The sequence below is a fragment of the Cetorhinus maximus genome, chromosome 11, assembly GCF_964194155.1.
Source record: "Cetorhinus maximus chromosome 11, sCetMax3.hap1.1, whole genome shotgun sequence".
Lineage (NCBI taxonomy): Eukaryota > Metazoa > Chordata > Chondrichthyes > Lamniformes > Cetorhinidae > Cetorhinus > Cetorhinus maximus.
The window spans coordinates 12,985,031-12,997,575 of record NC_135889.1 but is presented as its reverse complement, the minus strand read 5'-3'; the positions used below and the strand labels follow the sequence as shown (position 1 = coordinate 12,997,575).

Here is a 12,545-nt window from a genome sequence, read left to right as displayed (position 1 = left end):
AAGCCCTAGGCAGGTGAACAGCCTGCTGACTATCACTGACTGAGCTGAAAACAGGACAAGGTGCAAGCAGGCACCAAGCACCTGTAAAACCATATTCCAGTTACAGTGATCACCTTCAAGAAAAGAAGGAAAAAGAAACGGCATAAAGGATAATTCAAGATATATGGTATCTTTAACTGGTTTCTACGAATAACGGATTTTGTACCTAAATGAAGCTTAAAAGCCTTCAACAAAATGTATGTTTTTAAATCTACACAGTATCTGTTACCATTACGCTGATGATTCAGTTGAATGCATAATGCTAGGATAGTATAATTCCATGCCTTGATGTTATTGTTGGGTAATCACTTAATTTGATTTGTCCGAGAGCAACAGGAATAAACCATTCAAAAACCTAGGTGCCCCTCAATGGCTGTTCTGCGCCATTCAACAAGATCATGGCTGATATGTATCTCAACTCCCTTGACCTACCTTGGTTCCAAATCCCTTAAAACCCTTGCCCAACAAAAAACAATCAAAACCAAAGTACTGCAGAGGCGGCAAGTACTTTTTAAAAATTAGTTCATGGGATGTGAGCTTGGTTGGCATGACCAGCATTTATTGCCTGTCTTCAATTGCCTTTGAGAAGGTGAGGCTCAGCAGGTTTGGCAGCACCTGCGGAGAGGGAAGCAGAGCTAATGTTTCAGGTCGATGGCTTTTTATTAGAACTACGTGTACTTTGAGATGTTACAGTTTTTAAGCAAGCCAAGGGAAAAGGGAAGCGGAGGTAACAACAAAGGGGAGGGTCTATGATAGGCTGGAAGATGGGAGCGATTAAATGACTAAGGAATGACAATACAAAGCAAAAAGTGATGGGTAACGGGACAAGTAAAGAAACAAAAGACATGTCTAGAGGAGTTACAAATGGAATGGCAGAATCATCACCTACAGCTGCCATCCAGACAAAAATGGAGGCAGAGGTTGCTTTCTGAAATTTCTGAACTCAATGTTGAGTCCCCTGCTCATCTTTGAAACCCTCAGTACTGCACTGGAGTGTTAGCCTAGATTTTCAGCTCACATTCCTGGAGTATGACTTGAAACCACAACATTCTGACTGAGCGGCATGAGGGCTGTATTCAATTCTTGTCTTGAAGGTGCAGTGGGAAACATATAAGCCTTAGCACTGGAGCAGACAAAGTTCCAATGCTGCTTTTAGTAAATAGGGCCTTTGGTAGATGACCCAAGTAAAGTTTTCATTGATGATATATTATTCTGATATTTGCGTTAGTATGCTGCTCACCAAACTCCATAGCTCACCAGAAACGAAACTGATGTTTGTTACAGTACAAGAAAGCATGACGATCCAGGGCCCCCTCTAGCTAAAAAAGTAAACAGATTGCACAGACTTCAGCCTTTTTTTGGTTGAAAATCAGGTTTGGAGTTGCATGCACAGCACATCTGTGGTCAGCATGACACATACTACAGGCAATGTGAGGCATCAGTTGAGACTCAGTGATTGCATTCTCATGTCTGAGTCAGAAAGTTGTGAATTCAAGGTCCACTCCAGAGCCTTGACACAAAAGTCTAGGTTGACACCGCAGTGCAGTACTGAGGAAGTGCTGCACCGTCAGAAGCGCCGCCTTTGGATGAGATTTGAAATGGGACCTGCAGTTGCATATTACCGGGGGGGGATGGGGCGCGGAGGTCTTGACCGTCCGGAAGCAAAGTCGGTGGGAAGCCAACACGCTGCACGCAAGCCCACCCCACGCCCATAACGCGCTGCGGGTGGGCTAAATTGGTTATTCTTTTTTATCCATTCATGGGATGTGGACGTCGGTGGCTAGGCCAGCATTTACTGCCCATCCCCAATTGCCCTTGTTCAGAGGGCAGTTAAGAGTCAACCACATTGCTGTAGGTCTGGAGTCACATGTAGGCCAGACCAGGTAAACACAGCAGATTTCCTTTCCTAAAGGACATTAGTGAACCAGATGGGTTCTTACAACAATCGACAATGATTTTGTGGTTATCGTCAGGCTTTTTAATTCCAGGCTTTTATTGAATTCAAATTTTACCATCTGCCGTGGTGGGATTCGAACCTGGACCCCCAGAGCAATACCCTGCGTCACTTGAATACCAGAGCAGCGACAATGCCACTATGCCACTGCCTCCCCCTCAATGGGACTTCTGCCCCTCACTGGGATGAAAGTCCCGCCCTCAGGACTGCTGGCCAAACAGATTGGCAGGCGGTTCCTGTCGTCCCGGGAGCACCAAGAGTGCATTAGTGGGTGCTGTTAGGACTGCAACCAGTCCCAAGAAGACAGCCCAATGGATCCCAGAGCCAGGTAAGTTTGGAGTATTGGGTGGGAAGGGTTGAGCCAGTTTATGGAAGGGGTCAGGGTGTGGCAGTGGTGACTTTTGGCGAGCAGGCAGGTAGGTAGAAAGGGGGAGTGGGTTACTATTTAGGGGGGCTGCCCTCCCGATGCGCAAATGGCACCCCCAAAGATAGTACCCCCACCCCCTCCTTCCTTCCCCCACTTTTAAAAAGTTTTAAAAAAACAGCCTGCCCACTCCTGCATGATAGCCCACGACAACCGTGTTATGGCATGTGTTTGTACCCCGGTCTGCCTTCTCAGGTGGAAGTAAAAGATCCTCAGGCACTATTTGAAGGAGAGCAGGAGAGTTCCCCTCAACGTCCTTTCCAATATTTATTGTCCAACGAACATATATAAAACAGATGACCTGGTTGTTATCGCTTTGTTGTTTGTGGGATCTTGCTGTGCACAATTTGGCTGCTGTGCTTCCCGCATTACAACGGCGGCTATTTCATAAGGCACATAATTGGTCGTAAAGCACTTTGGGACATGCTTAAGGTCATGAAAGGCTCCATAGAAATGCAAATCTTCCTTTTTAACAGAAACAGGCCTGATCCTTGGTAAGAAAACCATGGTGATTTAATTGAGTGAGTCCTTCACGAATTTAGCAGGAAATCATTTATTTTGAACCAATTCACCGCTCAAAAAAAAAACTGCAAGTTTAATCGTATCTTCTAAATATTCTTCATAAAAGCACAGCATTCTGCGACCTCTCCTTTCAATATTTGATATTTTGTGGGGATGGTTTTGTCCAAACAGTGCATAAATAATTTAAAAAATCATAATGGAAGGGCACTGACATGGGATTTGTATTTCCACAATACGCTTTACTTGGCCTTTCAAGTGGGAATAAAAATCCTATTTCTTGTCATCCAGAATGTTTTCTGATTTTAATAACTGTCGGAGCTCTATAAATAAGTAATTGGGTTTGTTTATATTTTATTTTAAAGAGGAATATTACCTACATAGAGGGATATTTAATATTCTCATTTATATCATGTGAGCTGCCAGTCGCCTCTCTTCAGAGGGACCTGCCAATTGTTTTTGTAAATGGCCTTAATGTAGCTATTAACTGCTGAATTTACAAAGGGCTTTCTCAGCCTCAGATGCAATTCCTATCATTGACAGGTCGCAGAGCTGATATGAACCCGCAGTTCCGCAGCTTGAAGACACATCAGAAATTCCAACAGCTTCTGTTGTTGAATTGTCAAATTGGTCACTGTACAAGAAAAAAAAAAGCCACCGTCTACGTTCCCATGCCAGTGGCACCTCCATGCACACAAGGGGCTGTGTACGTGGCCAAGAAGCCAAGGCAGGGCACCTGTGGTGAATGTACAGGTAGTCTTTGCGGGAGAATCTAAAGGGGCAGATACAAAAATAAACATATTAAAATGTCAGTGAAGTGTTGGCTTTTAGGGCATTGGGCTATGAAGTGGTAAAAATATATGTTTCTAGTTATAAAGGCTACACTACATGTGTGTTCAGTTTTGAGCACTGCACGTCAGGAAGGATGTACTGGCCCTAGAGGGGATGCAGTGCAGATTTACCTGAATGACACCAGGGCTAAGAGTGGTAAATTATGAGGATAGGTTGCAGAGAATACGGGCGAGATTTTCGTGGAGTGGGGCTGACCGTGGATGCCTTTAAAAATGGTGGACGGGACCCAGGTGTTGAAGTGTATTTTTCATTCTTTCGCAGGATGTGGGTGTCACTGGCGAGGCCAACACTTGTTGTCCATTCCTTGAGAACATGGTGGTGAGTTGCCTTCTTGAACCACTGCAGTCCATGTGGTGTAGGTACATCCACAGTGTTGTTAGGGAGGGAGTTCCAGGTTTTTGATCCAGCGACAGTGAAGGAATGGCCATATATTTCCAAGTCAGAATGGCATGTGGCTTGGAGGGGAAATTGCAGGTGGTGGTGTTCCCATGCATCTGCAGGCCTTTCTTCCCTTCTAGGTGATAGTAGTCGTGGGCTTGGAAGGTGCTGTTGAAGGAGCCATGGTGAGTTGCTGCAGCACTTCTTGTACACACTGCTGTCACTATGCATCAGTGGTGGAGGGAGTGAATTTTTAAGTTGGCAGATGGGGTGCCAATCAAGTGGGCTGCTTTGTCTGAATGGTGTCAAGCTTGAGTGTTGTTGGAGCCACACTTATCCAGGAAGGTGAAGAGTATTCCATCACATTCCTAACTTGTAGATGGTGGACAAGCTTTAGCAAGTCAGGAAGCGAGTTACTCACCTCAGAATTCCTGGTCGCTGGCCTGCTCTTGTAGCCACAGTACTTGTATGGCAGGTCTTGTTAGGTTTCTGGTCAATGGCAATCCCCAAGATGATGATGGTGGGGGAATCAGCGATGGTAATGCCACTGAATATCAAGGAATGATGGTTAGGTTCTCCCTCTTTAGAGATGGTCATTGTCAGACACTTGTGTGGTGAGAATGTTACCTGCCACTTATCATCCCAATCTTGAATGTTGTCGAGGTCTTACTGCATATCTATGTAGACTGATTCACTATCTGAGAATGTGTGAATGGAATTGAACACTGTGCAATCATCAACAAACATCCCCACGTCTGACATTGTGGTGGACAGAAGGTCAATGATGAAGTCGCTGAAGATTGGGCCTAAGGAACTCCAGCAGTGATATCTGGGGCCTGAGATGGTAGGCCTCCCACAACCATCTTCCTTTGTGCTAGGTATGGCTCCAACCGTTGGAAGGCTTTCCCCCTGATTCCCATTGAGTTCAGTTTTACTAGGGCTCCTTGATGCCATACTTGGTGAAAAGCTGCCATGAGGTCAAGGGCAGTCTGGCAGAACCTAAGCTGGGCATCAGTGAGCAAGTAATTGGTGAGTGCGTGCAACTTTCTCACAGTGTTGAAGACAGCTTCCTTCACTTTGCTCATGATTGAGAGTAGACTGATAGGGCGGCAATTGGCTGGACTGGATTTGTTCTGCTTTTTGTGGACAAGACATTCCTGGGCAATTTTCCACATTGTCGGGTAGATGCCAGTGTTGTAGGTGTACTGAAACAGTTTAGCTAGGGGCACAGCAAGTTCTCGAGCACAAGTCTTCCATACCACAGCTGAGATGTTGTCAGGGTCCATAGTCTTTGCTGTATCTAGTGCATTCAGCCATTTCTTGATATCACATGGAGTTAATCGAATTGGCTGAAGACTGGCATCTGCGATGCTGGGGATGACAGGAGGTGGCTGTGAAAGATCATCCACTTGGCCCTTCTAGCTGAAGGTGATTATAAACGTTTCAGCCTTGTCTTTTGCACTGATATGCTGGGCTCTGCCATCCTTCCATTAGTTTATTTTAATTGTCCACCACCATTAACAATTCGATGTGGCAGGATTGCAGAACTTTTGATTGCTTAGCTCTGTCTATAGTATGCTCCTTCCAGTGCTTAGCCTTGAAGTTGTAGCTTCACCAGGTTGACATCTCATTTTAGGTATGCCTGGTGCTGCTCTTGGCAGAGTCTCCTGCACTCCACATTGTACCAGGTTTGGTCCACTGGCTTGACGCTAATGGCAGAATGAGGGATTTGCTGAGCTATGAGGTTACAGATTGTGGTGGAATACAATTCTGCTGCTAACTTCCCACAATGCCTCATGAATGTCCAGTTTTGAGCTGCTAGGTCTGTAATGAAGCTATCCCATTTATCATGGTGGTACTGCCACAAAACACGATGAAGGGTATCATGAGTGTGAGGGCAGGACTTCATTTTCACAAGGGTGAGCAGTGGTCACTCCTACTAATACTGCCATGAACAGATGCAAATAAACATCTGTGACAGGTAGATTGGTGAGAATGAGGTCAAGTACATTTTTCCCTTGTGGTGGTTCTCTTAAAACCTGCCACAGGTCCATTCTATTAAATATGTCCTTCAGGACTCAGGTAGCTTGGTCAGTAATGGTGCTACTGAGCTACTCTTGAAGGTGCATGTTGAAGTCCACCAGCCACTGTGTGCCCTTGTTACTCTCAGTGCCTATTCCAAGTTGTGATCCATGGAGGAGCACTGATTCGTCAGTTGAAAGAGGGAGGTAGGAGGTATTCAGCAGGAGGTTCCCTTACTCATGTTTGACCTGGTGCCATGCAACTTCATGGGATCTGGAGTCCATGTTGAGCTCTCCCAAGGCCACTTCCTCCCTCCTGTATACCACTGTGCCACCGCCTCTGGTGGTGCAGGACATATCATGGGATGGTGATGGAGGAGTCTAGGAGGCTGGAAGGAATGATTCTGTGAGTATGACTCTGTCAGGCTATTGTCTGTGGGACAGCATTGCAAATTTTCACACAAGCCTCCAGATATTAGTTTTCCAGGGTGGACTGAGCAGGGTGTGCCTTAGTGCTTAAGCTGATGTTGGGTGTTCCTCCTGGTTTTATTCTTCTTCTGAGGCAGTTTTACATAACAAAGTGTCTTGCCAGATCATTCCAGAGGGGAGTTAAGAGTCAACCACACTGTTGTGGTGTCTGGACTCACACGTAGGCCAGACTGGGTAAGAGCGGCAAACTTTTAGTGGTATCTGGCGTCACATATACGCCCGGTTGAGTAAGGATGGTTTATTTTTAGAGACATTAGTGAATCAGATGGCTTTGTACAACAATCCAGTAATCTTATTATCATTATCAATGAGACTAACATTTTATTCCATATTTATGAATTGAATTAAAATTTCCCCAGCTGCAATGGTGGGATTAAAACTCATATCTCCAGAGCATTAGTCCAGGCCTCTGGATTATTAGCCCAGTAACACTGTCAGTATGCTACCATTACCTATAGCATATAGTTGTACATAGCATGAAAAAAGATACAGAAGAATCATGAACAACACAAAGAAAGAGACAATGTATATAGCACAAGGGAAGGACTCGGGAGAATTATAAACCACATAAAGAAAAAAAATACACTGTATATTAGCTCTGCTACAAAAAATTAATTTGTTGGGACCTTGTCTATGGAGTTAAAAAAATTAATAGCAGCAATGTAGAGCTGAAATCATCATGTCTGTCATATAAACAAATGTTAGCTATTACACCACAAGCGGTTTATTATAGGAGTGATTTTCATGAATATTGAAAACCTACAACTCAAAAGAAATGAAACTGCTCATGAGATACCAGTTTTTTCTCATGCGTGAAATAAGCCAGTAATCAACTGCTAGTGATATGGAGGAGGAGAGGAATGGTAAGATAAACCATGTCTATAACCCTGTCTTCAATGAGGCAAACTGCCTTTGTGATGTATACACTTGCTATTTCAATAGCACGAAGATTTGGCTCTGCAATTGAAAACCAGTTTCCATGTTAAAATATATCTAGCGGATCATAGAGAAATTAATTACTACAATAATACAGGAACTGCAAACCCATCCTTGATATAGCTCTGGCCCTGACCCAGCCATGTCCTTCAACCACTGTCAACGACCCTTTGTTCCACATCTATGTTGGTCCTAAACTGCAAGTTATTAATGCCGGTATTCAAGCATTCAGCATCTTATCACACTGAAATCTCTCAATGTGAAACTGTTTTATGAGTGAAGTGACTGTTGTTATGTAGGCAAATGAGGCAGTGAATTTTGCAGCACCAATGGCCGACAAACAAAGAGATGAATGACCAGACAATTATCGCACCACCAGCCCCTCCCTTGCAGTAACGTTCTGGGAGGAATGTTAAATTGGCAATGGGAGTATCATACAATGTGAAAGGGGGACATTCGGCCCATTGTACCTGTACCAGTTCCATTCCGTGCTCTTTCCTGATAGCCCTGAAAGCTCTCTTCTTTACTAGTATGTATCTAATTCCCTTTGAAAGTTACAATTGAATCTGCTTGCACCATTCTTTCAGGGAGTGTATTCCAGATCATAACACCTCATTGTGTAGATGAGGTTCTTTTCATCCTTTGCCTGATTTTTTTTGTCAATTACCTTAAAATTATTCCCTTTGGTTAATAACCCTCTCTCCAGCCTCTCCTTATCCAACCTATTGGAAACCTTCATTATTTTGAATACCTCTAATAAAGCTCCCTTCAACCTACTCTACTCTAAAATGAAAAATTCCAGCTTCTCTAGTCTCTCCACAAAACTGAAGCCCATCATCCCTTGTATCATTCTGATCATTCTGCTAATCAGAAAACATTGGGAATACTGAGGTTGGTCTGGTATCATCTGTGGAGAGAGAAACAGAGTTAATGACCAGGATGGGCTGGCAGGTGGATGGGGAGGGTGGGGGGGAGGCGGGTGGGGGGGGGGGGGGGTTGTGTGTGTGTGTGTGTGGGGGAGGTGAGTGGGTGGGGATGACGGGGTGGGCAATATCAGGTGCGATGGCCGGGTGGTTGGGGGGACGGTGTGGCATCGTGCCTGTTGCCTACCCACCTCTACTTTATTTTACCAGCAGCGGGGTAGATGTAGGGCAGATTGCCCTGCCTTGGGACAATTAATGACCATTTAAGGGCCTCCTCCTGCTTCTGCTGGGATTTTACCAGCATTGAGGGGCACCCATGCCATGTGGCAAGGCTGCGAGGCAAACCTTGGCGGCCTGGCTGCGGGAGCAGGTATCCTTGCTGAAACACCACACTTCCACCCTCACCCCTCCTCAGGGCCTGCCTGACCGGCCCCTGCAAAGTCACCCCACTTACATTCCAGTTTGGCCTTCAGCAGAAACCAACTGCCGTTCAAATAGAGGCCAATGCTCCCAGTCATGCTGACGGGGCTGATAGAGCTGCTGACCATTTTATTGGCCGGCAGCTCTTAGAGGTGGGACACCCTCCCTCACGGGGGGAGAAGAAGCTATACCTTGAGGCAGCTAATTGGCTGATGACCGTAAAAATCTGGTTGAGTCATTCCTGCCCAGCGGACTTTTCAGCCAGTGGGTGTGGCCTCAGCATCTGTGTAAAATTCAGCTGAGCATTTCAGGTTGATGACTTTTCGTCAGTCACATTGCAGAATTTACCATTCTAGTAAATCTCCTCTGCACCCGCTTCATGGTCTTGACACCTTTTCTGAAGTGTACTGTCCAGAATTAGATGCAAGACTTGAAGCCTAATCAGTGATTTGTGAATGTTTACCATAACTTTACTTGCTTGTACTCTGTGCCTCTGTGAACAAACCCTAGGATCATGTGCTTATTAAATGCTTTCTGACTTGTTAAAAAATTTGTGTATGTGAACCCCCAGATACCTCTGTTCATACACCCCCTTTAAACTGTCACCATTTAGTTTATACTGCCTCTCCTCATTTTTCCTTCCAAAATGCATTAATGAATTCCCTTCCCTTATTTGAACACTGGCATTGAATCTTTTAACACCCATCAGAACAGGAAAAGAGGACAATGGTTTAAAATTATAAAAAGGATATAGAGGCACTGGAGAGGATGCAAAAGTATATTTTTAAAAAATGATACTAGAAGTACAATTTTACCCATATGGAAAAGATGAACAGCATATTCTCTTTTCTCATGAGAAGAGAGGTTGAAGGGTGACCTAATAGAGGTCTTTAAAATTCTAAAAGATTTTGATGGAGTAGATACAGGAAGAGTGTTTCTACTCGTGGGGAACAGCAAAACTAGAGGCCTTCAAGAGAAGAGACAAGACTAAGAAATCAAAGAGAGAATTCAGAAGATTCTTTACCCAGAGGTGTGGGGAATAATAGGAGGTCTTGTGGTGCAATGGGTTGAGTTGCTACCTCTGGGCCAGAAGCTCCAGGTTCAAGTTCCATTTCAGGACTTGATAGCCATGGCAGGCAAGCTCATAACATGGCCAAACAGCCATGGTTGATTATCAGCCTGTACACCTGATGGCAGGTGGTAAGAGCGTGCGAGTCTCCTACTCAGCCATACTGCAGAAAGCAACGGCAAACCATTGCAGTACTTTGCCAAGCAATAACCATGAGCCAATCCAATGAAAGTGCATGGTCGCCTATGCCCCTTAGGACATGGTACCTGGAGGAGGAGCTGGTGTTGGGAATGTGGAACTGGCTAACACAGGGGAGCAGTTGAGATGAATAGTATGGATGCATTCAGGGGAAAGCTAGGTGAACATATGAGCAAAAAGGGGATAGAGCGTTAAACTCAAACAGAATTACAAATAGTCGTTTGGTAGTACAGAACTTGAGTATTGCTGAAAAAAGGCATTTTTTGTCAAAGCTTTTCATTTTGCACTCATTAGGACAATTCGCAAGAAAATACCAATGTTGGGGGAAACAACATATTTATACTGTATGAAAAAGGGTGTACTGGAAGTCACATATATTAATACACAGGGCCCTGTTCTTTGCAGGCAGAAAGAACATGTACACACATTGCTCCTGTTTTAGCTAAACAAAATGAGTGACAGCCATTCACTGGTTTATTCCCCAGGGCAATGTCTTGACCAGAGTCAAGCTGCCTGGTATAAATGTCAACAATGCTTAGCAGTTTACTGTCAGTCACCATCAATTGGTGCATTCTCCATGGCAATGCCTCTACCAATCAAAGTCCACTTGCCAAGCAATCAGTACTTTCTTCTCATACAGTGTGAATATTTTGTTGCCCCGTGCCAAAAATGTCTCTTTTTTTCAACAATACTCAAGCAGAATTAGTTGAGGAAGGATGGGAGGAGGCTTGAGTGGACCATAATAAGTGGTGTTGACTGATTAGGGGTCAAATGACCAATTTCTGTGGTGTATATCGTACATGATTCTAAAGTTTAACATCTCATTTGAAGGACTGGAACTCTTGCTTTGCTTCTCGTTTCAATTTCACCTTGCCCTAAATGGACTGATTCAATGGTGCTGTAGGTTGAATCCCAGCTGTGGTTTCTGCATCAGTTCTTAAGATACAGCATTGCTAAGGACGTCAGTTTCTAAGGAAGATGGGGATCAATATAAGAAAATGCCTTGAGATGTAGTGGAGAAATGCTGAATGCCGAATTTAAATAGGAACATGCTGTACTGCAATTTCATAATCAATTCCAATGTGTTGTGATTGCAGGCAGGTTTTATTATCCTTTATCACAATAAAATAGTAATGGGTTAGCAGTATGGGAGCAGCAAACTAAGGGAAACCAAATGCAGGATTGTCAGAAAGAGAGGGGGAGAGGGCAAGTGCACCTTTGGGTGGTGGAGGCAGATTCACTCAGGGCTTTCAAAATGGAACTGGTGGATAAGCAACTGAAGGAAGAAAAAATTGCAGGGCTATGGGAAAATTACGAGGGAGTGGAACCAGATAAATTGCTCTTGCAGAGAGTTGCCAAGGGCTTGATGGGCCGAATGGCCTCTTTCTGTGCTTTCCAATTCTATCAGTCTATCGGGAAAAATTGAACTCTCTCCCCAAAAAATGCTGATGAGACCGGGAATTGACTGAAAATTTCCAAATTGAGGCTGACAGATTTTTAAGTAAGAGTATTAAGGTGGGTAAATGGAGTTGAGATCCAGATCAGCCACAATCTAATGGAACGGCAGAATAGGATTGAGGGACTGTATGGTCTACTCCTGTTCCCCTAAGTACACGTGAATGATGGAGTCTATGTAATGAGAAGTCTGTACAGAAACACACGCTATGGTTCTCATTAGCTACAAAACAAATTAGTTATCACAATTTAGGAAGCATGCTGCTAAAGAGAATTTATGGACCCAAAGTGCTACTTTTCACATGCTGAAACATTTCTGGACTACAAGCTTACACCCCAAAGATAGAGTAGATATGTCAAACAGCATGTTAACAATCAGGCTCGATGTTCAAGTAAAGGAATTAGAAAGGTGGGAAAATAGTTTCCAGTCTGATTGGGTAGCTAATTCCAACAAACACTGCTGGCATCATGAACCATGAAGAGGATAAGCTAAAACATTTAGGAGGAAAAATCCTCAGATTGCTTTTCTACAATGTGAAGCCAGGCTATTAAAAAAAAACTGTTACTTACCATCGTCAGGGATCTCTGGTCCATCGTAGGACTTGTCAATAGCAGCTCTGAAGCTTTCATTACAACCCCGACCACGTACCATATGAGGTCGGGGTCTGTGGAAGGGGAGTTCGTTCTTCCTGACCTCAGCTACGGCCGTTTGCAAACTCTCAAGAGAGCTAGACTTCTTCAAGCCCAGCATGGGACCCACATCGTTCCCGATGGAATCTGGTTGGGAGGGGAGAAAAACACAATATTTCATATGTGTAACCCAAAATACAGCATCTCTATTGACACCATTGTGCCAGCCAATGAGTTG

General features: G+C 44.3%; 1 protein-coding gene across 1 annotated transcript in view; it reads right to left on the bottom strand.

The window, feature by feature from the left end:
- Positions 1 to 12,545, bottom strand: part of LOC144686400 (partitioning defective 3 homolog B-like) — an 877,073-nt gene that overhangs the window by 315,228 nt on the left and 549,300 nt on the right. The window contains exon 17 of the mRNA XM_078551550.1: positions 12,248 to 12,454. Within this exon, the coding sequence (XP_078407676.1) occupies positions 12,248 to 12,454 (207 nt within the window). The remainder of the gene's footprint in view (positions 1 to 12,247; positions 12,455 to 12,545) is intronic.